At 41.1% G+C, this 24,730-nt stretch overlaps 1 protein-coding gene across 14 annotated transcripts in view; it reads right to left on the bottom strand.

Moving 5' to 3' along the window:
* Positions 1 to 24,401, bottom strand: part of KANSL1L (KAT8 regulatory NSL complex subunit 1 like) — a 59,653-nt gene extending 35,252 nt beyond the window's left edge. For 3 of the 14 annotated variants that reach the window (XR_007904576.1, XR_007904577.1, XM_051787726.1), the window contains exons 1-3: positions 22,007 to 23,834; positions 16,915 to 18,032; positions 2,336 to 2,477 (exon numbers count right to left, since the gene is read on the bottom strand). Coding sequence is in view for 12 of the 14 variants with exons in the window: in XM_051787726.1 (XP_051643686.1) it covers positions 2,336 to 2,477; positions 16,915 to 18,032; positions 22,007 to 22,060 (1,314 nt within the window). In the remaining 2 variants the exon portion in view is untranslated. The other 11 variants (XM_051787738.1, XM_051787728.1, XM_051787736.1 and 8 more) reach the window with 11 other exon arrangements.
* Between the last annotated feature and the right edge of the window lie 329 nt (positions 24,402 to 24,730).

The raw sequence follows: 24,730 nt of genomic DNA, 5'->3' as shown, positions 1-24,730 counted from the left end.
GATATTCTCTAAAAACGAACAAAAGTGATTTGAAAACTTGCTTTAACATCCAAAAGGGGCACAGAGATTCTGAATGTCCATCAAATCAATGCCAGATTTTCTACACAGGTGGTTTTCCATTTCCAGCAGATAGACAGAAATCCAGACAGAATTATACTACGGGTAGCGTGTTCAAGGAAATTCAAGCAGACATCTAATTTTTGTTTGCCACAACAGGAGGACAAGGTACCTTAATAGCTTCAGACTCCGTTAGAATTTAGAATCTTTAGGTCTTTTTAGTAAAACAATGATAGGTCATGACCACAGAGAGTCTAGAAAGTCTAAAACCCAAATTCTGAGGTCAGAGGAACAGGAAGACACACATGAAAAGTGGTGAAAAGAGGGACGCACACACACACATGCTTCCACTGGAATTTTATTTTTTGAAGTTGCAGAAACCTGCTTACCAGGCAAGGAAAGAGGAAAGCCAAAAAGGAAGAGGAAAAATGACAGACTGTATGGAAAGGGAGAGATGGAATAGGCACAGAAGAGGAAGAGTAAAGAATTAGAAGACTAATATGGACTATATGGGAATTATAAGTTAAGTGGGTTATAACCAGCAGGCTTTGGCAATGACTGCCCTTCCTCCCAAATGGAACTGTTTTTTTGCAGATATAAGGACTCAAAGATCCAGGGCTGCTACTTCTGTGTGTGTAGAGATGGAGAAAACACAATGTAGTAGGCCAGGAAACAGCCCACAATTTACTCATCTCCCTTCCTATTGCATTATAGTGTTCCAGGAGTGGCATTTTGCTTGAAATCATTGTTCACTGGCTCTGAATCACATTTTTTTCCACTCAAAACACATGAAAAACACTCTGAAACCATTAAACACAGCATACAAATTCTAATGATATTCTGTAACTCCTTTGCAGCCACTAAAGGAAAACAAAGAGCTCTTCTATCAGCCCACTTGTCCTTCTCTAGCTGCTGCATTGGTGTATTGTAAACACGTACACAAAAAAGTCCCATCTGAAGAAAGTAGGTGCCTTCTTTCATTATGGGACACAATGCCAAACACTGAATATCACAGCTGGTAAAAGGGGCATGAAGTTTGCAAAAAGGAATGTTCCTAAAAATCTCCACCAGGAGGATGACTAGGCTCCAAGCCAACGTACCACCTAATGTGAAGAAAATGCTTGACTAAAAGAATGTTCTTCCTCTTATTCCTCTGATATTTATTTCTCCATCTCCCGTAGCTCATCAGATCTATGACATCCTAAAGGCTGACAGCTTTTGGGTGTAAGAGTGTGCATGTTTCTGGTATTTAGGGCTACAGTAAAACATGGGCATTCTCACCCTTTACCAAAGTACAAAATCTCCTTTCAGTTCTGTGGGCACACACCGTCCAACAAAGGCTTTCCAATTCTTTGGCAAAGAAAAATCTGACTGGGGAGAAGTTGGATATGAAAAGAAAGGCTTTGAGGGCGAAAGGAGAAGAGGGAATAATTTTTCTTTACGTGTTCAGAGGGAATTGATCTCTGGGGTGATTTACTTCTCCTTTTTAACTCATTTTCAATCTCATGTGTAGCCGCACCAAGTCTGAAGCATCTTCTGGCTACTCTCAATCTGTGCTTATCTGACCCCAACACAGACCAGACAACCTACATGAGGCTCATCAACGGCGAGTTAAAGCACTCTCTTCTAAAACCCCTCACTATCACATCACCAGAATTATCACAGGTTTGGCTTCTTGTACATGAGAATGACCTGAGGAACCCATTAAATAGATAGCTAGATTACTAATGTTTTAGGAATGTCACTTTCCCACTGTCTAGCCAGTTTGACTTACAAAAACTAGTACATGAGTTACACACATTGGAATTTTAGTAATAATTAATCCTTGACCTGTTCAAAATGCTGTACAAACATTAACTAGCTAATCCTCAGAATAAACATGCACTGCAAGTAACAAAAAACCCACCCTGGAAAGCCCACAACACAAAAATGAATAACCAGCCATCACACCTGAAAACCAAATCTCGCCTCTTCTGCAGGGGGAAAAACTAGTGTGATAAATGAGTACTTTGTGCTGTGCCCCTGAAAGCCACAAGTCACTAACTCTCTTAAAGAGGAAGGTACAAGTTCCCAAGTCCCAGTCCCATACGAGTGCCTTTAGGGTACAACACTTTTTAGCTCCTGATGTCTTTCCCATTAACTTTGCATGCAATAGCCTGCACAGACACAAGAAGTCTAGGGCAAAACAAACCACAAGAAGGAACCAAATAAATAAATACTACCAAAAAATGATCAAAAGATGATTTGAAATGCCCATTTATGAGCTTACAGACAATACCTTGGTGGCACGTATCTGCCTGTGAAGGTCAGTTAGTTGTTGGATTTTGTATTCTAGTTCTGAAATCTGGGCTTGAAGCCACGTCCAACGGCTGCCAATTCTAGCTCTGTCTGCAAGCCACTTCCATTCAGAAGTATAGCTGCTGTGAAGACAAAATGCTGGTTAGTCCAAAAATAAAGATAACCACATTTGCACAAGAACATTTTTGACAGCTGCTCTGCCTCATGTTGCAAGCATCTCAGTTGCTTTCAGAAAATATCTGACTATACCCATCCAGTTTCACATCAGCTTATTCCTGTAGCAACAGAACTTGCCCAAACCAGTAGAATTCATGTTCATTGGCTACTCCCAGACTAAGCTAGTTTTCTGCTCAGGATTATAAAACTCAGAGCTGGATAAATTACCAAACTGTATCAGTTAAGGCTGAATACAGATGTGTAAGGAATTCCAGTAATTCCATCAGCAAGAATCCAAACTCTTACACCACACTCCCTCCCACAAGCTTTCACAAACACTGTTTGCTAACAACTGGAATCTAATAAAACACCATCTAGCAATGACCAGCTAGATATCAGGTCACTGCCCAAAAAATCCAACTAAGTAGTTTAGATTTCTTTTATTCAAGTTATTTTATAAATACAGCTGTGTCAGTTTAGTATAGTCAGGTCACTATTACTGTTGATTAAAATAGGTGTATTTTGTAATACAAAAAATATGCTTCCTGGTACTTGATATTGTGATTAGTTTAATTTTATTATGCTGAATTCATCACTGGTATCAGCAAACATTACTCAATGTACCTATTAAACAAATGAGTGGTAACACTCAACAAACAATCTTAATATTCAATAAATTTAAGCAAGAGAAAGACAATGCAGTATTTTAGCATACAACTTCCACTACTATCCTACTATTATCTGAGTTTATTAATTTACAGAAAATGACTAGTGTTTTTTTTCCCCACTGAAGTTGACAAGTAGCTAAAAGAACTGTACAAACAAAATCAAATTTCTGGGAAATAAGGGCTTTTACTCAAGTTATTGGGAAAACTACTGGATCTAAATCCTGGATGACACTGTATGTAAGTTCTGCACAGGCAAAATACATGATCTCCTGTCCCCCAGGCAGGGAGGAGCACTGAAGTATCACAAAAGATACCAAAAAAAAAAAGCAGATGCCAGTGAATTGGCGCAGGAACATCACAGAAGTGTAATTGTTTCATGCAAAATTTTGTGTCAACTACCTCAACAATGAAAGAAAGATAATACAGCACCCTGGGGAAGATGGCAGACATGTCCTGGCATGAGTAAAGAAATGCCAAATGTGAGAATCCTAATATTTTCAGGGCAAAGACTATAAAACACAATATGACTCAAAATTTCAGAACTTGCAGTCTCCTTAAGCTACATAAATAGAAAGAATAGACAGTACATCACCTCTAAAATACAAAATGTCTTCCTTTTAGATAAGACATTGAAATGTCCTATCTAAATCCAAATTCTATGTGGAAGTAATGTGGACTATCATCAAAAAGTAATTCAAAGAACTCTATTTTCTCCTAGGAAAAAAAAGGCATATGAAGTCATCTTGTGAATATCTATTTTTCTGACAACCCCTTTTTATTTCTCTTTGTTTTCCCATTATTATCAGCAAAAATAATCCTGGTGACTTATGCTTTCATCAGGTCTTCTGAACAAGAACTTCTCTGGGATTGACAGCTTCTGCATGTATGTGCTCCTGGAATTCATAAAATACACTTTGCAGGGAAAGGGAGGGAATCTGCATTCCTAGTTTTCAATCAAATGTGTTCACACAAGTGTGGTGGCTGGAAAAGCTAGGATTTGTCTTAGGATCCTGGGCTGGCAAAAAGCTAGGTCTAAGAAAGAGCTGCTTAATGAGGCTGTTATAAATCCCTCAGTTAATCATTTTAACAAAAAAAGTTAAAGAGGAATAAAGAGGATAACTGAAAAAAAAACCAACAGGTTGGGTTGAGGTGTTTATTTCTGCTCCTTTCTCAAAAGGCAAACAAACAAATGAACTATGAAACCCCACAAATCAGGACATTGTAATAAGAAAGCCCAGGAAAAAAGAAATAAATCACAATGACATTTCCCTCCCAAGCCAGATGAAACAGTCTGGGGAGACAGGTGAGCTACCCTCAAACAAACTGAGGCAGAAAGCAAATGAGGAAAAAAAGAGAAGTGCCCTGTACACAGCTGGGAAACCAGAAGCAGAGTGGAAAGGGCCAGAGCTCATCTTATGTCCCCTACACTGCATGAAATCACCATGGCATAAGGGAATCCATAAGCAATACCCAACCACAGCTGATAGAACCAGGACAGTTAAATGTTAAGACAAATAAATTATATCCTCTGTATATTACTGTGGTACATATAAAGCAATAAACCTCTGCAAAGCTACATCACCAGTTATTTTTCAAAAATGAGTTTGCATTTTTTCTTTAAACACAATATTAAATCTTGAATTAATTGATTGCATTCACTCTTAAATACCTTACGTACATTTTTGCTTTGTTCTAAAATACAAGTATTTCTTAAGGCTTTAAACTGTACTATATAACTAACAGGATTTGATTACACCATGTAACAATGTCCTTAGACCCCACTCTAAGGAAAAGTTTCCACTGAACTAAGCACAAACATTTTAAGCTCAGGCTTGGCCTGAGCAATTTTAGCTTCTCTCTCCTGCCAGCCCAGGCTGCCCCATGGCCATTGCCTGCATGAGGACTTGGGCAGCTCCACGGTGACACGGATTAGAGAGTTGCTCCTCAGTAATTTCAAATTCAGAGGCAGGGAGAAGGGATCAAGTTTAGGTCTAGATCCCTTTCCCAGTTTTAATGCCTTGCAGACAGGATAAGAGGCAAGACCACTGCTGTGGTTCCCATTCCTGTCACTCATATTCGTTTGATCTTGCATTATTTATTTACCATTTTTGCTTCTATTTCTCTACAAATTATTTAGTAAAGTTTCCTCAGAGGAAGATAAAATCACTATAAGCTATGCTCACATTCCTGAAGTGAACTGTTTGCATGCAAAGTAGTATGGTCACTTGAGTGACAAATGACAACCTACTATTGTAAATAAATAAAAAAAAAAAAATCATTAAAACTCGCCCATAATCTGTTCCTGAGATGCTAGAGAGTAAAGCTCAACATTCACTCAGTAAAGAAAGCTGTTTCAAGGTGGCTCCAGAGAATTCATTAATTCTGCAAATCCAGAGAAGAAAAAAAAAACAAACCAAAAAAACAATCACAAAGAGTTACAAAAATAACCAGGCCTGTTACTGAAGGAGGAAGTCCGAGCAGGTGCTGAAGTAGAAGCTCCTGCTCTGGTTCTCTGTTGAGAATGAGAAAAGAATAAAGAAGTTTCTGTCTGTCCCACTTCCTGTGTGCACCTTTTGCAAAGCATCTCTAATTTGTTTCTGCCCTTTTGACTCTAACATCAAACATCATCCACAGGAATTCCAAAGTCATTCTTCCGCTGGCAACTCAATACAAACCACGTTACACTCACAAAGTTTCTCCTGATCAGTACTGTAGCACAGCAGAATATTAAATCTGCACATAAACTTAACTGGTCTTGGAATGACTGAACGTGCAGATGATCTCCTGCATTCATCCAGGACTATTAGAATTGGAAGAGAACAGACAATAAGCCTGAAAACAGTTCATAAATGATGAAGGAGAAACACAGTGGTGTTTAAAATGCAAAAAAACCCAGAGAACCTGGGATTGATAGTAAGTATCCAGCACAGTTGACTCAAATAGGTATGGTGAGCACAGGAAAGAGTACTCTGGAGTGCCCACAGCAAGATTCTCCACAAGTATCTTATATCCTGAAAATTAAAAGGAAACTAAGGCCTTTCAGCCTTGTAACTCCCAGTGTGAACAAGTACCGTGCCCTACCGTGACACACGTCTGCACAGACAATGACAGGATGCTTCCTGCGGAACAGGAAAAGAGCGTGCTTGCAACAGACCCACATCTGAACTCCAAAAACTACGTCTGCCAACCCAAAACATAGTCTCCTTCCAAAAGGTTTCAAAGAACACCAACACTTTCAAGTTACAACATTCTTAAACATGAACAAGCCAGAGACTAAGGCACCTACGTAGTGTGGGTGGGAAAAAAAAGTCTCCAATTCCAAAATTCTGCAATTAAAGTAAGAATGGCAGTTGTTCCTGACAACCCCTCACACTTACATTTCCATTCAGTCTCTTAACAGAGTAAATGCTGCTCTTTCTGCCAGGTGATGTTCCCTTCAGCTAACCCACATTTTTCTGGCATCCAGTTTTCAGATAATTTAGTCCTAAAGTGACCTCTACCATCCCTGCTGGTTCATCTTCTCCTCTCACTGGGAACTCCTGGGCTATCAGAGGCCAACTGCCAATCACACAGCTGTGAAGTATTTGGGAGCAAGAAGCAGCTCATAAACCACAGAAAGACAACCCTCAGGATAAAGAGGAGGGAGTTTTCACTGCTGGGAGTCAGTGAAAACAACGGCAGAAGTTTATCATTTTTGTAAAGGATTGATTTCTGGAAACTGAAAAGCAAAAAAAAAAAATCAGAAGTTTCTCCGGTTTTTAAATCCCACCATATGACTCACCATGAAATTCATGAGACTTAAAACACCGGAAAAAATCATACGTCCCCCAATTCTCCTGGGAAGCTCACTCAGTTGTACAAAACCACAAGAGAGTTCATACTGTCCACATGGCACTCTGTCACAAATGCTCCACCACTAGTATGGTGGGGGGCCCTCCAGGACTGGAGCTGAAAGACTGTGAACTTCCTGAGCTGCCCCTAATTTTACACTAGGATTACAGTCAGTTTTCCTGTGACTACACATGGCAATGCTTAAAAAGCAGCTGGCCTGAATACAAGTATTTTCTTGCAAGCCATTAAGGTGAGCAAAGGGCTTCTGATACTTTCTGTCAACATGCCCACGAAATTCAACATGTCCATTTTTCTTCTCTCTACAGACACCGACAGTAAATAAGAGATTACCTATGAAGACTAGATGACACAAAATGAAACATTTAAATTAGCTGAATTCACATATGTAGTGCTTGTATTTTAGATAATTTTATCTCTATTTTATTCATGAGATAAAAGTGCCCACTACCAACCAAAATTTCCAACACTTGTAATGGCTGAACAAGCATGTCCAACTATGAAATGACCCGTAAATGCTTTCTCAAGGACTAATTCTTCCAGCACACCTACTCAATGTTTGTTTTCAGAATGAACCACCTTCAGTTGCTGTTGAAGTATTAATTCCCCTGGATGAGTTAACAGTTAAACCCATAATAACTACATAATTTAAAAAAACAGTGAGTGCTGTTTTATGAACTTGATCTCTTCTATGCATTCCAGAGTACAAACAAGATTAAAACAAACTGTAACAAATTCTGTCCTCTAGTATTATAGCTGATCAACACTACACAAGAAAACACTATTTACTGTGACAGTTCACTCTTAACCTTTGCTCAGACCGTCTAGGAGCAATATGCCACAATATGCACCAAACCAAACTATGCACCCCCCACTCTCCCCTCCAATCAATCGAGGTGAGTTCTCTGTCACTCAAAATTATCCTGCAATCTCTGTGAAGATCTGCAGTGAGGTTATTCTTCTGGAGCCTCTGGGGTTGCTGTTTTCTTTGGTGTTTAACAGAAATTTTTACCTGGCAGACATTTTCCAGCAGTTCTCCCTGTCATCTACAGACATCAGCAACTGCTCATCACAACAATTCCTGGCACCTGTGCTTGGTCCCACCATCTCCGACACACTGAGGCCATTTAATACTTTCAGAATAGCATCCAATAACATATGTTGATACTAATACACAACACACATCTTACCTTCCCAAACAAAAAAACTGTAGCCAGCTGAACATTTCTGCTATGCCATCAGGCCTGAGGAATTTACACAGTAACACCTGAAATTATCAACCACAGCTGTGATTCTCCCTTGAAGAGAAAATTCACAGTATAGAACCAGAGTGGGTGTGGGGGGAGAAATTAAGTAGCAACAGAGTAAGATTTTTACATCTTTAACAAAAAAGCTTAGAAAGGACAGCAGGAAGGAGAGAAGAGGAAAATCGGTACTTAGGGGAAAAAGCCTGTAGAAGAAAACTGCAAATGTAGAAAGGGAGTCTCTGTGCTTGGATACTCTAGCAAAGAAGAGATTTCATAAGAATTTCACACTGGCACTCTATATACTCCCTCATCTGAGAAATCACATCTTCCAAACTCATAAGATGCCACAGCCAGTAATTGCCTTCTACAGGGTTCCTGCAAAGAATCACTCTGCTGCTACCAGGTTTTACATTAGAAACTGAACTGTTACACTTGCACTCAATTGTTAACTCAATTTAGGGCTCAAAGAAGAAATTATAAATTCAACTCCTTAAAAGAGTATTATCTGTTACAGCGTTGAACTTTTCCAATGGCTGGCTTCAAAACCTGGTATGTGCTTTTCATCTCCAATTCTGTTTACATAATTCTTTAGAGCTGTTAATGATAAAAAGACCAAACTGGTTGGTGGGGGTGGAGTCAGTTAAAATATTAACTGCAAAAGGTAAAAACCTGCAAAAGGTAAACAACCAGCACAATTTCCTCTTAATAAATAAAAAACCCCCCACGCTGCAAATTGCATATATGCCAATGCCTTTTGTTAAAAATATTTTTTTAAGATTCCACTGAGGTGCCCCAGCACCTCAGCTTCTTCCACAAAACCTCAGCACACTGTACATCAGTCCAACAGGGAACAGAGAAGCTGGTAGTGCTAACATGCAGAGAAATTTATGCACGTTCATTTCTTCAGGATGTTCGTGTTCTTCAGGAACAGCAGGGCTGCCTGGAAACAAGCTTCTTTTCTTGCCTTTGAAATGGCACAACATCAATAGACTAACAACAAAACACTAGGAACACAGGCCTAGAAATTCTCTGTAAGTATTACACAACTGCCCTTGAAAAAGAAATCAAGAAAGCAGTCCTAAGTCTGCAGTCCAAGCTCAACACAAAATAAGGCAGAGCTTATAAAATACATTCCTTTAAAGATCTGTGCAAATGGGTTGGTTCTAAAATTTGTACACATATAGAAGGAAAAGGTGGGTATGGTATTCATGTAAGGTACAACTCCAGCTTGTAACTCATTATATATATATTTAGTATCAGATTTTAATGTCAAATTGATAAGAAGCATATTCTTTTTTGAGACGTTTTGGACAGACAAGAAACAGTTGATCCAGAACTTGGAAGCCAGATGCACTTGAAATCAGCAGCAGGGTTTTGGTAGTGGAGGGGCTGCAGCACCTCAGAACAGGGTAAAACTGCCCCATCAGGAACTGAGAGTCAGACAGGGCCGTGGCGGGTGGGGAAGTCCACAGTGGAAGAAACCAGTGAGAAAGGAGGAGGAGCAGCAACACAGGTACCACCACACACTGACCTCCACCTCTGGGAACGTGCCTTGCTGTCCGCCAGTGTGAGCAGTGTGCCCCCTCGGGTGGAGAGTGCTGTGGGGAACGGGCTAACAGGAGAGCTGGAAGGACCCCAGAGTGCTCCTCTGGCTCGGAGGGCAGTTTGGCAGAGCTGAGATGGGTCCCACTTCAGGCCTTGAGGCCTAGGACCCACCCCAAGCATGGGACCCAGAGGAAGCTGCAGAGGGGCTGAGCCCCCATCAGCAATGCCTCAGCGGGGACTGTGGTACCTGCCCTGGGGACACGAGACACATTGGTAGAGGAGAAATCAAGGCTGTTGGGCCCTGACAGTAGCTTCAGGTGTGCTGTGATTAGGTAATAGAGGAACCAAACAGCACATGGCTGTCTGCTCTGCAGGGCAGGGATGGAGTTCCTTGTGAGGTTAAACCCCTCGATTCAGTCTGCAGGGACAAGGCGTGGGGAGTACAGTGAACATAGGTTTGAACAGTTTGATGGTTTTGTGTTTTATAGGAGCTTGGGGTTGAGTTTCATTGGGTTTTACTGCTGCCCAGTCTACCCCCACAGGCTGGGAGGAATCTGAGGTTATAGTGCACATATATTCAAACACAGACCTTCAGGTTTATTTTTTTCCAATACCAGAATCAGTAATTAAAAGTTTGTTAACTGAAAATGAAATTGATTTAAATTCCTCAACAGAAAAAGTCTTCTCACAACAGCTAGGCAAAATGTTTGGATGAAAATAAAATAATTTAGAGCTATTTCAGTTTATTAAAAGAGAGCACAGGTCAATATATTTAAATCCAACATCTAAAGTTACATTCCTAACCCATATTTAGCAGTATGAATGAAACCCTGTTAGAGGAGAGCAGTCCTATTTTGGGAAGTCTTTATGCACACTTTTTACTTCATGTGAAAAGGAAAGCATTTAAATGATTTCCTGTATCGGGGTCCAATGTACACAGATTTTCAAAGGCACTGGATGTATATCCCTTTGAAGTAGATTCTCACAAAATCAGTGTTAGCTATAAACCAAAATAATGCTGCCCTCTCTTCACAAGAAGTTATAAAGACAGTTCAGTGTTGTTTGTAAATGTGCCTTTTAATTAAAACAAACACATTTCATAGCTTAGCAAAAGAAAAAAGCTAGCCATAAAATGCTGATTCATCAGCAGTTGACATCAAACACCAACTCTTCTTGTCTATAATTTAATTAAGCATGCAAGGTTATATGCATACACATATGTGCCTGCCTACTAGATTTGCTACTCTACTATGCTGATTGTGTATTAAACAGTTATTAAGGAGAGCAATGCCAAGTTTTTATTTAATATGCATTCAGCACCTATCTAACTCAGAAGCTTTGACATTCCCAGGTCTAAGATTCCCTTGCAGGTTACAACCTGTCAAAGCTTCTGTCTTTCATTAAAACCTTTCAGTCTGCCTTCAGCAGCTGCAAAAATATTAATGCAATTACAGGTTAGAAATTAGGATCCTCACCCACAAGAACATTACTGTGGTATTGTAAGAAGGAAGTCTTGCTCAAAAGCAAGTTTTTATTGCTCTACATGAGATCTCCAAAGCAAAACACTAAATGCATGTGGGACCCTAAAGAAGTTGTAAATCCATCTTACAGAAATCCAACCAAGTGAGGTTAAATATATTCTGAAATAATACATGTATCCCTAATGTGAAAATAGAAGGTAATATAAAGCTATCTTTTCTTTCCTTCCCTGGTAACAATTCTCCTCCCACATTCTAGTGATAGAAGCCAAGAATTGAAGGAATGGAATTCTTGAAAAAGCAACATATAAAACATTTTGAAATCAGCATATTATTAGCATCTATGAATTTATACTCACATTAATTTCCTATGCAAATAAGACATTTCCTAGACTTGTAAACTAAATAAGCTTTAAAAATTGGAAACAATTGGGGGTTAGGGGTTAAGAGCAGTATTTAGTCCCGGTAGACTCTTCCTCCCCTTCCCAAACCCAGAATTCAGTTCTCATATCATGTACGAACTGAAATTACAGCTCAGAGCGGAAAATTAGGACCTGACCTTGCAAAACAAACAGCCTCCCTTTGAAACATGGCTCGAAGACATGCAATAAACCCCAGCAGTGCTGTCTATAGTTAGGCCTGCAGAACTGCACTGATATTGCTCAATTAGCTGTGAGAAAAAATGCGAGCAAAAATGGAAAATAACCTAGAACAAATAGATTAGGTCTGGAGATACCAGTCATAATATTTTCTTCCTTCCTGTATTCTCCCAGCCTTACTGCTCTCCTCCCCACCAAGTATTTGTACTAAAAGCAGATTTTCCATCTTCTCTCTTCCCAACTAGCAATCTAAGAGGGGAAAAAAAAAAGAAAATAAAAAAGAAAAAGATTTACAATCTCTTCACATTCATTAAAAAAATTTTCCAGGCACAATAAACCCTGTGGGCATGGAAAAATATAACAGCATGTCTTCGTCAGGCTTGAGGTTGCTGGAGAATAATCAGTAAAATATGTTCAGAAATCAGAGGAAAAGCATGAAAACATTTCAGAGGGAAAAAATCCCACCAAATGCTGCAAAAGGATTGTATTCGGATGGGGGAAGGAAGACTGGGGAAACAGGGCACAGGACTTTTCATGAGTAGAAAGAGTTACTTAATTTGCAGAAAAATCTACTGCAAGCAGCTTTTCCTTCTAATCAATGAGGTGCATGTATTACATGGAGTGGGCAGCTGTGCCTTGCAAAGAACCCCACTGATGCATCTTTTGATTCTGGGAGATCACACACGTTAGCGTATACAGAAGGAAAACTCTGCACCCTGCAACTTTAAAGGTTTCCAAAATAATCACCTGAGCAGCAGAGTTCTTTGTGGTACACTGTACTTCTAACCACATCAGGAACACACATAAAATAGACCAATAAGGATGTGAAGTTGGCCTGGCCAGATACAATGCACAGCTCCTAGAGCAGAGCTGTGTTGTTGAAAAACATCTGAGTTCACATCCTCCCCCAGTTCACCTTGTTTGAAATTTGTGACCATTTCTATGGATAATCTTTCATCTTTATGAACCACAAAGATCAACAAGTTTCAAGTAAACTCAGCTGGTGAAATGTTGTCTGTGTTGGATTTCAACTGTTAGTTGTGAATTCCTGAAGAATTACTCATAGTCACCTTCATGATGCCCTCCTTGGCCCTCTGCCTGCCTCAAGTGCTAACACCCAGCAGGGAGCCAGTGAGCAGCACCGACCCTTTGAGAAACCAGAGACAAGGACTACCATAGCCCCTGTGTGGTGTCTTGGGAATTTCCTATGCCCAAAGGATGGAATGGTACTAAAATACACTACAAATTACTGATGGAAAGTTGGTGCTTTGCCAAAGAAATCTTTCATGAAAATTGACAGGTTAAAGACATTCCATGAGCTGACAGCAGCAGTAAAATAACAAAAGTCCTGAAGACAGCGAATTGTTTTTTCATATTTCTTTTCAGTAAATACACAAAGAACAAAATGTGCTTTCATTAAGCTCGTGAAATGGCATGAGGCTTTCCAATTACTCCAGACACTGTAGAAGTTCAATAAGTACTGTGAGTTATCAACTAGAAGAATTGCCATCACCAGCAGACCAAGGACCTTCCTTGTGTTGAGGACAGAACCTATGTAAGGGAGGAATAATGGTCTAAATATCTAGTAACAGCTATTTGCAACTAAACAACAAAGGTATTGAAATAGATAGATAAACACAATCTTACCTGAGCAACAAAGCATTGAGATACAGCTCAGAAGAGCTTATGTCAACACTCATTGGGCAAAACTCTTTTCAGGATAATGACAATGAACAGGTTCAAAGTGCTAAAAATAGCTCCAGGTTTTTTTCCTAGTGTGAAGAATTGGAACCAGAATCAACTTCTTCCTCTTGATGGGAAATACACTGTTTTCAGGTAAAATTAGGGTAACTGCAGGTTCCTCCCCACTTTGCACATTGGATTGACACTCCTGCCCGCCCAAAAAGGATAAAAAGCAGCCCAGTCATGTCAAAAACCAGTCACCAGCATGATTATACCCTCAAGTCTAATGTAGTTAGCACACTGTGATATGGGCAAAACCAAAACATTCTTCCCATTAATTGCTGCATTAGTAGAACATTATAGTATCTACAGTTACACATTATGAAGAATATCACAGACAAATTCAGTGTAAAAGTCCTCACTATGAAAAATTAAGTCACAGATGAGGAAATGAGTACTCTCCAACCCACATGGTTACGGGTTTTCTGGGAAGCACTTTGAGTCAATTCCCGAGTAGAGAAAGGAGTTTTTAAGAATGTAAATCTACTTAAGAGAACTAAATAAGGATGTTAGCTTTGTTTCTTTTGTCCAGGTGAAAGGCAATCCAAAAGGCCTTAAAGTGGCAAAGCTCAGGAAACAGCTGATCTTACCATCTGCACTGGTGAATAACCAATTTACCTTTGTCACCTAGAAGAAAAACCGCAGCCTTTTAGTCACAAATGCAAATCTTAGGAAGGTTGGAGAAATGAAGAAAAACATTCCAATCTAAAGATAATGATCCATCCAAATAGGACCAAATAGAAAAGGGCCGTCCTCACTGCTGTGTTAATTCAAGTATTGCCTCAGCCTACGGTCACAGACAAATCCTCTGCTTAAAACAAACTGTACTGTAACTCTGAGCGAGCTGCCCCAGCAGCACAACTCAAACACGGGGGATTCTTGCCCTGTCAATGTAGCAAGGCCTTAGCTAAGGCATATCACTAACCTGGTCACCACTGCACAGCTGTAAGAACATTAAAAAAGGAGGAAAATAAACAACCCACAAAAAAGGGCCACACTGAGTCAGACTACAGATCATCTACCCAGCTCTCCTGCCTCTTAGTAGTGGCCAAGATAAGAATGTTACAACAGGGCAGGCACGGAGGGAGCAGTGCTTCTCCAGAACACTCCCTTAGCTGCCAGCAACAGCAGCCTGGGGATTCCCTGAGCCAAAGGTGGTGGTTTTGCACTTAATAATCCTCTGTGACTTTTTTCATCAGTGCAACAAAGCAAACTGAATAATCCTTAAGTTCAGATAACTTCATCATCATGGCTGGGCTTCGCGAACAAAGATTTGGGAAGGCTCTAACCACATTTGCTACAGGCACACTGGTGGCTTATGAGGCCAATCCGTGACAGACATATCTGATTGCAAAAGGCACAGCAGAAAGACTCCTTAGATGGTGTATTCTGCAATACACGATTCTTTCTGCGTTGCCTTTTCTCCTCGAGAGTGATCCTGTGTGTGTTCTCAAAGGAGACAGCAGCGTTATAGATGGTGTGTCTCCAGGCCTCCCCATTGGAGGCCAGAGTAGACCAGTTATGGTGATCAATATGGCCAAGGCTGAGATGTTGTTTCAGGGAGTCCTTGTATCTTTTCTTTGGGGCTCCTCTAAGGAACTCAAAAAGCTACAAGAAGAAATAAAGGTAAAGGACTGGCAGGCAGAGTTAGAAACTCAACTGTCCCTGGCAGGAAGAAAAAAAGAAAACCCTTGCACAAAACTTTTGTCAAAGTTTTATATCATCCACTATCCTTCGAAAATCAAGAGTTTCTCAACAATTTTTCTTTTTCAGTTCATACAATTGAAAGATAAGAATCTTACAGGCAGAGCTATTACTCAAAAGTTCAAACATATCAATTAAGAATGTAGATTCTCCTACACTGGGAAGAGTCCAAATGATGGGGTTTTTTTCATTAAAATATTTCAAAAGGATAATTATTCTTTTGCAAACTCAAATATTTAGGGTGATCCTAACTTAGCTGGCGAGCCATTATGCTTTGGTTGGACTTCAGCACAGTATTTACCATTCTGACAATATGTAAAAGGAAATGAAAGCTTTCTCATGTTTTCCAGGCCTACAGAGTCTAACAGAACTCTGTGATTTAAGAGAACAGCAGTGATTTGATACAGCCGTGCTAGACTGAAGCTATAAACGTGCAACAGGGCACAGCTCTTTTCCCATTTCAGAAGCTTCCTTGATTTCTTCTCAACATTATGCTTTTCAAGAAGCAGACCAAGAATAAGTGTTTTCAAGTATTTTTATTTACTTTTTTTTTTCTAGACACTCCCTAACAGCAGAGAGGATGAGATCAGTAAACGCAAACCTAGTCCTGACTATCGATGCTAGAAATGTGGGTGCCATGAAGCTCCTACTAAGCTGCTGTGTTTGTGTGAAGCTCTGTTGTGTCACTGTCCTATCACATACCAACAAACCTTAAGATGTGCTCTGTCTCTCCAGCTCTAGGAAGGGGAAAGCAGCTGTCCTTTTACTGCTTGCTAAAATTTCTGGACTGAAGAGATTGTGTTAATAGTGTAGCAAGGTAGAGGTAAAAAAAATAAAAAAAAAAAGGTTGTACCATCATCAGGGAACAATTTTATTATCTCATTCTCCTACCTGCTGCTGATTTCCAAATCTACAATAATTTGTACAGACAGGATTCCTGCCAATTCAAGACAGTATTAGTTAATACTCATTTCCCTCTGGTTCTTCATGAAAAAGATACCAGCAACAATAAGAACACCACTGCTAGCTACATTCCTAACTGCAGAATGACTTCAGTAAGTAAATTAACATCTTAAAAATTATAATTCAAAGAACCAAACTTTTTCAATATATAACTCCCAAATACTGGATGGCTTGACACCTGCAACAGATGACAATTTTTACTCATTATCACATCATAGTGGATTTCAAGATCCTAACGTTAACTAATTCTTAATAACTCCAGAAAAAAAGTAAAGTTATTTTCATACTGGCCAAAAATTATCATTTACAGCATTGCTATCACTATTTGATTTAAGCATTATCTGAGTATTGAGTTATTAGCAGTACTAATTTAATGCGAACTGACAGGGTGCAGCACAAAACTAGCTCTCCACAATACAGTAAACAACTGCTCCTTAAATGCATTAATCACAAGTTCTTACTCTCCCTCCCTGTCAAACCTAGCTGACACCATCAGTCCTGCTGATTTCAGCAGGACTATCACACACGAAGGAATGTGCAGATCTAGACCCTTCCATCCTGATTTATGAGAAAGAAGCACGAGTCTAAGCAGGAATTTAACACTTACGCTTCCACAGTTGTTCTTACAGTCTGTTCCTCACCATCTTCATCTGAACTGCTACATGTTGCATCAGAGTCCAGGTCCTTCTCCACGCGAGACAGCAGCCCTCCAGTAGAGAGTGCAAACCCCCGGATTTCACCTGGTGCAACGGTAACTCCGTTCTGTACGTCCACACTCAAACTACTCTCCAAAGTAGTTGCATTGTTTTCTGGCCAACCTTCAGTGCACCTGAGGGAGTTACTGCTCAAAAATCTGGTTGGCTCATGGAAAAACTTCATTCTCTGAAGCTGATGTTTCACGAAGCATTTCAGCTGCTGATCACAGTGCTTGATAACATGCTTTGCCAGGAGCATTTGTAAACGCTTCTGAGTTCTTTTGGCGCGACTGATTTCCATTTGTTGCTTAGTGACACACTGGAGTAAGCGAGCATACACCTCCTCCTGGGTGCAGCTCAAAATCCCTTCTGAAGGCCCGTGAAGAATTTGGTATAATAAATCCCCTTTTATTGTTTCAGCGCAGACTTCCAAAGCCCTACCCAAAAACCCATTCTTCTTGTACCATTTACCATTTAAAAGTTGCATTTCTTCTGCATTACTGGATTCAGTTACATTTGAATCTGAGAGTCTCTGTGTTCCTGCTAAGTTCGGAGATGCGGCCTCTGAAAACATTGCCCCTTTGACCTGTTGCTCAGGTTCTGAGTGACTAATCTGACCAAATGATGTGTCACCACCATTATGTAATGCCTTTCTCATCTTGGAGCAGCCGGGCTCTCCTGCTTTCATGTGCTTACCAGTTTTGTTGCTAAACGCAGAATTTGTACTCATTAACAAGATAGACTGATAGCGCTTGGAGGCTGGTGGGGAACCAAAATGCTGTACACTGAAGATATCATTCCTGAGGTTGGGCTCAGCTGTGGGGAACCCCAGGACTGAGCAAGTAATCTGTGTGATGGAGTCCTCTTTTATCTTCTCTTCCACTGCTCTGGAATTTTCCATGCACAAAGCTGTATCAGACTCCATAGCTCTAGAGGACAAAGAAGGTGACAAGTGGATACCATGATCTTTTGTTGCTGCCTCTCTGAGGGCTGGTGTCATTATATCTACAGTAGGTAGTTTACAGCAAACCTGAAAATAACATGGGCCATGTAAATTTTCTCATTTTCATGACACAGTACAAATACAACTACACTCTTAGACATTCCATTCTTTCAACATTTCATCATTATTCAAAGATTCCATAAAAAGGATATTATCTAAAGAACACAAACTACACTCCCTCCCAAGTCAAACAAGAACACTCTCTTTTTATTTCATTCAGAGTTTTTCCACGTGCAATGAAAGCCTTTACCTCTCAGGGGAGTAACTGTTCATACCTCATTTCATTTCTGATCCTATCAGTCTGAGAAATAAGACTCAAAAGTTCAGGACTGTCATCTCACCTTGCCCAAACTGAAAAACACGACCATGAACAACATGACTGGCACTATTGGGAGAAACATATTTACTGCAAATCTATATAAAGCAAGCACTTGATTAATTATTATATATTCTCACAAATACACACTAGAAACCAATCATCAAGGTTAATGCTTTCAAAACACAGAACTCTAAGCTCTAAATGTTTTCTAAAAAAAATAAAAAAAAAATCTTTCCCATGCCTTTGTATCCAGTTTTTTATTCATCAGGCACTGTCTGTGCAATTCAAACAAAATATTTTTCATAACAATTTGAGAAAAGACATTTTTCTTTACAAGTCCTTTTGCCTGTGGTTTGCCATTAAATGAAGGATTCCCAGACTTTGAGATCAAAAGACCAGCTTCAACCTTCACCCCTTCTTGCCAGCAGCTGTGCTGCCAAGTCATACTGCATCTGTTCCACAGCCTACACAGCAGGAATCACTGCTTTACATTGTACTTACAGCTTTGTTTAGGAGATGGTTAAAGAAGCCCAGTGAATGATTTAACTGAACATGGCCTGCAGAAGACTGAAAGATAAGTTACGGTCAGGTCTTTGTTAAGAAGCTAGAGACAAAACCAAAAACAGTAAGAGAGCAGTAGCAAATGTGAGTGTAGCATAGTAATGCCACAGTACATTCTCTGTTGAACCACTGTACTGTTTGTGCAGCACTTCCACTGCACCACTTTTAATGTCTCCAGTTTCTCTGATCTCCACAGTAACTGCCTAGCTCAGCAATTTTTAATGCACAGATCTCATAAGGGGTCAATGATTCCAAGACTTAAGGTCCACATATGGACCTTAAGAAAAGCAAACTCCTTGTCTGAAGCCTTATCTTGTTTATAACTACAGACTTTTTACACTGAAGATGTGAAAATTAAAGGGAGATATGGAAACCTAAGGATCTGAGAAGTACCAGTTTGGAAACTTGCTCCTTAACTCTCAAAACATGAAGAAAAACAGAGAGCCACATGCTCCAGCACTGCCTTACCTCTCTTGGTATGCTGTATTCACCTTTCATTCCTCCACACGTACTTCAACCATGAGGTTCTCATTCTCCGTACATCACCTATCCAGCATCACCGGGACCAAGTTTGGTGGTCACACTGCTAATCCTAAATGATACTACTAAAATCCCCAGGATTTTAACCTTTATCAATAAGCCAATAACTTCAGCCTACCAAGGAATCAGAACAAAGCCCTCCCAGTGGACAGCTGTTCAGGAAGAGCCCCGTTCTAGGATCAGGAAATGCACTGATGAGTGCTGGAACCCTGAATCCTAAAGGCTCTGATGACTCGGTAATGCTCTCAGCATCTGGTTAACTCATGGTTTTGTGTCTTTCCATTCTTGTAAAAGCCAGTAGGCCCAAGAATTTTTAAATCCAGAGGAGTATGGATTCAGACACTTATGCCTGCCTGCCCTCAGCATATGGCAAATAACTGTAGTAAGTCAGAGCAATTTAACACAGCTAAAACATAAGGGGGAATGAAGTGAAGCCCACAGTTCCTCTGTAGGGTTACTCTGAGCTCAGGAGTCCCTGTGTTTGATTTGTCCCTTGGAATGTCAAGAACCTCTCCCAGAAGAACATCAGCCTGGTATCTACATACACCGAGCAACCAGTTTATAACTGTTCAGGTTTACTGTCCACATCCCTTGGTCTGAGTGGTTTAACAGGCAAAGGTTGCTACTCCTGAAAATCAGAAAACATTCACATTGAGCGGAGCTGCTGCTCAAGCAAACAAGAAGTTTGGAGATGTGGAAGACATACCTGCATGAAGATGGAGAGGCTATTCAAAAAACTGGCAGCACAAAAATTACACAGTACTGTGTTTTAACTTGATCATATTCCCTCAAATATCACATACCCTTCTGGTACAGTTTCAAATTTCCAAAACTGCAATGCATACCATTAGCAATTTTTTTTCTTTGTTTTTTGTTTAGTCTGGGGGACTTCTTTCCCATTCTTTTAGGGGAAAGAGAGGAATAAATCAAAGTACCATCAAATGGAACCACAAACAGTAAACTAAAGAGCTCTGACAAAACACTAACTAATTAGGAGTGGCTGACAGAAGACGCTTAAATTACAATATAGCTAAAAAATAAATAAAATGCTTTTGAATAGGGAAATCACTGAATTAACCCCTTGCCCAGCAACTTGCAATCCTCACAAAATGTTTCTGCCCTGAGGACAGTCATGTGAGACATTCAGGTGTGTTCACCTCATTTCAGACTATAGACTAAGACTACATAAAAGCTGTTACTGTTCCCGTCTCCCGTTCTTGGTATTTCTCCAAGAAGTTCATACACACACACAAAAAGTCATTGACATATGAGCAAAACAAAGAATCAGCTGCAAAAAAATTATAAACAAATTTTAGTACAAGTACTTGGCTCGACAAGAATTGTACAATTTTCATTTTGACACATTTTATTTCATTTTGGCAGAAAGCTGCAAAAATAATTTCACTCCACCCTTATTGGAAGTGAGTTTCCAGAGCCAAACCTACTACCTTTGGGGGGGAAAAAACAGAAATAAAAGCACAGAGGGAGGGAAGACAGGTACTGCAAAATGGTATTCTGGAAGAGACTGTATTTGCATTCTGTAAAAAGCTTTTTTGTCATAGGTAAACCATTTCAGGAACTTTTTCCATTGTGCACTAGGTGAGGTTTCAAAACCAGAACAGCTGAAATGCTACTAAACTGGCAAACAGTTTGCCTTTCATCTGCTGAATACACACTCCACTTAAAAGACTAAAAAGTATTGCAGAAAGAAAAGCTGACATTAAATAAGTACTGGGGAAGGGAAGAAACAAGTACCAGACATGCACAGTACAGCAACTGATGTTTAAAGTGACTTTATGCTTATCCTCCCTTAATGCCTTAATTACCCAGGAGGATATAGCTGGGAACTGCAGTTTATCACAGCCCGACCCCGCACCCGGCCCCTTCTCTCACCACACCTACAGGTCCCTAAGCCCTCAGTGACTCCTACTCCTCTCTCTCTCCTCTCCCCCTGCTACCTTTGCTGATTCCTTAGTCCTCATTTCTGCCTTATACCCTTCCCTACCAGGTTTACCTCACCAGAATTTGCCTAAATCCTGAAACTAGTGTGTTCCTGTTGGTGATTGTTGCTCCCTATTAAAAGAAACACAACAAAACCACCCACAAACCTGCCAGCACTCAGGGTGGCATTCTCTCCCTTCCCAGCTTTTGTTTATGGTCCTTTCACTTTTTGACTTCCCCCCCTTGCATAACACTATCACTTTGGTTACACAACACTGCAGACAATGTTCTGGGGGATTTTTGCTTAGGGAGAGGATTGCTTTGTCTTCTAGTGGATTTTTTGTTTGTGATCTTTTTGTTTCCAATGACAATAAAACTCCACTTGCATGGGCCTTTGTAAGGCTCCTCTGTACCAGCTTTCACTCCTTGTAAATTGAGTCATCTTTCCTCATCCCAAACACCTGAAATTTTCTTGATAGTAATGAGATTTCTGGAGACTAGGGTAAGATTCTTATATTTCTTATTTCCTTTTGCTTTGAAATTCAAGGGCCTACAAAGAACACTTCAAATTAATATGGCTATTTCCAGTTTACTCACAGATTAACAGTGTTTCAGATAAGCCAACTTCCACTGTTTTTACCTTGTCTAGAAGGCATTCCAAAAGCAAAGACAAGATCCTGGCAACAGACAGCATCTGGTGAAACACCAGAAAATTAAGCTCAGCAAGAATGCTCAAAAATACTCTACTGCAATTTTCAATTTCGAGAGGCTTTAAGGCCTCTTAGAAACAACCTGCAGAACAGACAGCGCCACACAAGCAAGCTCGATCTGCCCTCAACACAACTGACAGAACCTGGTTTCCTACAGCTTTGTGCTGTTTGCCCTGTAATCCCTGGCTCCTCTTGGAAAGCCTTCCTGATAATCACAGGACAAAAATAAAGTGCTCTGGCAGACGGGCACTACTGCGGCACTGCCTCAGCCAAGTGCAGTGGGCAGGACTGACCCTGCCCAGCTTCTCCAAGCCTTGCCTGGTGGGAGGCATCCCCTGGGTGTGCTTTAACTACCACTCCCACTTTTCCTTAAACCTACAGGATCACAGTGATTTCTTAGAATAGAGAGAACAGCTCAGTAGCACAGTCTGCATTTCCTCACAGAACAGTTTGCAGCAACTACCGCAAAAGAGATATTGGTCCCACTGGGCATGTCCTCGTTAGAAGTATCAAAGGAAAAGGAAAGAAATCCATATTTAACACACCTGGGGCTACCCTTTAAAAAAAATCATCTCAGTAGGCAGCTTTTGTTTTCAGTTACTCATGAAATGTATTTACTCATGACATGTTACTCATGACATGTATTTAAGCATTTTAGTATTTTGTTCTATTAATAGATTGGAAGAAAAAACATAAACCCAAACAGGATTATGCAGGGAGTCTCAACTTTCAGCAGCACTCACTCTGTAGGCACAACTATCCAGACAAAACTCCAAACTCCAGTTTCGTACACTCCAGAAGATATAAGCACAAATTCCTCCTCTTTGGCCAAAAACCAACACAACAAAACACACATGCACACACCCCCTAAAAAGGATCTCTCTTTGAACACCAAGAGAAACCCATTTAAGACAGACCACCCAGTTCCAGTCATAAAAAAAACATCAAAAAAAGGATGTACTTCAAGTGGAACTCATTAGAATTCATTTATGATAAAATCCGTGACTCGGGGTTGTTTTTCTCCCAGTTCATGACTGTTTCCAAACAGAGAATAGGGTGTACCTCCCAAGTTTACTACCACAGCATCAACTAATTCCCAGTTCGGTCTATAGTACCATTTACAATGTAACATCTGAAGTAATTTCAACATATGTTAAACACTTCTTGTATTACAACAGGTGCATCTCTAAGTAAGTTGTACATATGTCTCTAACAAATATCTGCAGTACTTTCCAATCCATCATGAAGTCCATACCAACATTTCTCCTTTTGAATTTCAGCCTTTGAGGAGAGGGCCATAAAACCCGGTCTTAAACAAAAGACCCTCAACTCTTAGACATTAATTAAGATGATTGGAATTTATACTCCCCAGAACATTTCCCAGGATTTCATAACATGGACTAAGGAGAGTCCTAAGGCACACAGACTGCTTTCTGAGGTAGTACATCTACCAGGCTTTATCTGGTTTAATTTTTACTATTTCCTTTTTATTAAAGCAAGCAGAAAAAGGAAGTATTTGCCTTTTGACAAAAAGCACACTTTAATAATTTGGATTTCTTTTTTAATTGGCTCCCATTGGAAATTGCAAATCCCCATTTTTAATTTGCTTCCCATTGGTGAGGGGTATGGAATACCTCAGTCACTGCTACTTTTTTTTTTCTGTGAGACACTTCAGAATTTTGCAAGCAGGGAGCTTGCAAAAAAGCGCATGGAAAGGCTTGCTCAAGATCACACAAGAAATCTCAAGGCAGGCTGCGGGACACACCTGGATCTGAGCTGCTCCCTAGAGCTTTCCTAACTACTTTATATCAAGTATCCAGCTCTGTAAGCGGTCTGCAGTCTGGGAAGTCTCGGCCCGGGTTACTCCGAGGCAAAGGAATCTCTGTCGGTCGGTTCAGGTTGATTGTGAGAGAGAAGTTTTGATCCGGGATTTAAATCCCGGGTGGGACACTCGTGGCGGGCGTGGGTAGCCCCGCCCCCTCCCGCGCGGGCCCCGCCCCCGCCTCAGCGCCACCGGCTCCGCCCCGCCGCGAGCACGGACCGTTACCACCCCGCCCCCACTCCGCGCATGCGCACCCGCCCCTCCCGCCGCGGGAACCAACCGCCGCCCGGCCTCGCCGTGCCTCCGCCGCCTCTCCGCGCCTCGCCGCGCCCCGCAGCCTGCCCGGCTGTGCCCCGCGGAGCCCCGCGCTTGCCTCTGCACCCGGCAGGTTCTCCGCAGCGGCGCCGCCACCGCCGCCCCCAGCCCGCGCGGCGCGGCACCCGGCGCGGCTCGCACTGCCGATGTTGAAGAGTCCGCGCCCAGCAAAAGCGCAGCGCGGCGGGGCGGAGTGTCCCTCGCTCCTCAGGGGGAGGAGCGCGGCCAATCCGGCGCGCCGGGGGGCGGGGCCTCCCGCCATTGGCGGGTCCCGCCTGACGCGCAGATGGCGCTCCCCCGCCCTCCCTCCCGCCCGCGCCGGGGCTGTGAGGGAGCTGAGGGGAGAGCGCTGTGCCCGCCGCGGGAGGTGCAACTGTAACCTCTAACATGTGAAAATAACTAAAGAAACCCCATAAACACACTAACCTGCCTAAATATTTCCGAGTTATTATGCCAATAAAAGAAAAACACGTTCACCGGCATTATGTTCCCTCCCTCCGAACTCCCCCTCAGCACC

This window comes from Manacus candei, unplaced genomic scaffold, assembly GCF_025592945.1.
Source record: "Manacus candei isolate 608988 ecotype Guabito, Panama unplaced genomic scaffold, ASM2559294v1 h1tg000023l, whole genome shotgun sequence".
In the NCBI taxonomy this organism is placed as follows: Eukaryota; Metazoa; Chordata; class Aves; order Passeriformes; family Pipridae; genus Manacus; species Manacus candei.
This window is presented reverse-complemented; position numbering and strand designations above follow the sequence as displayed.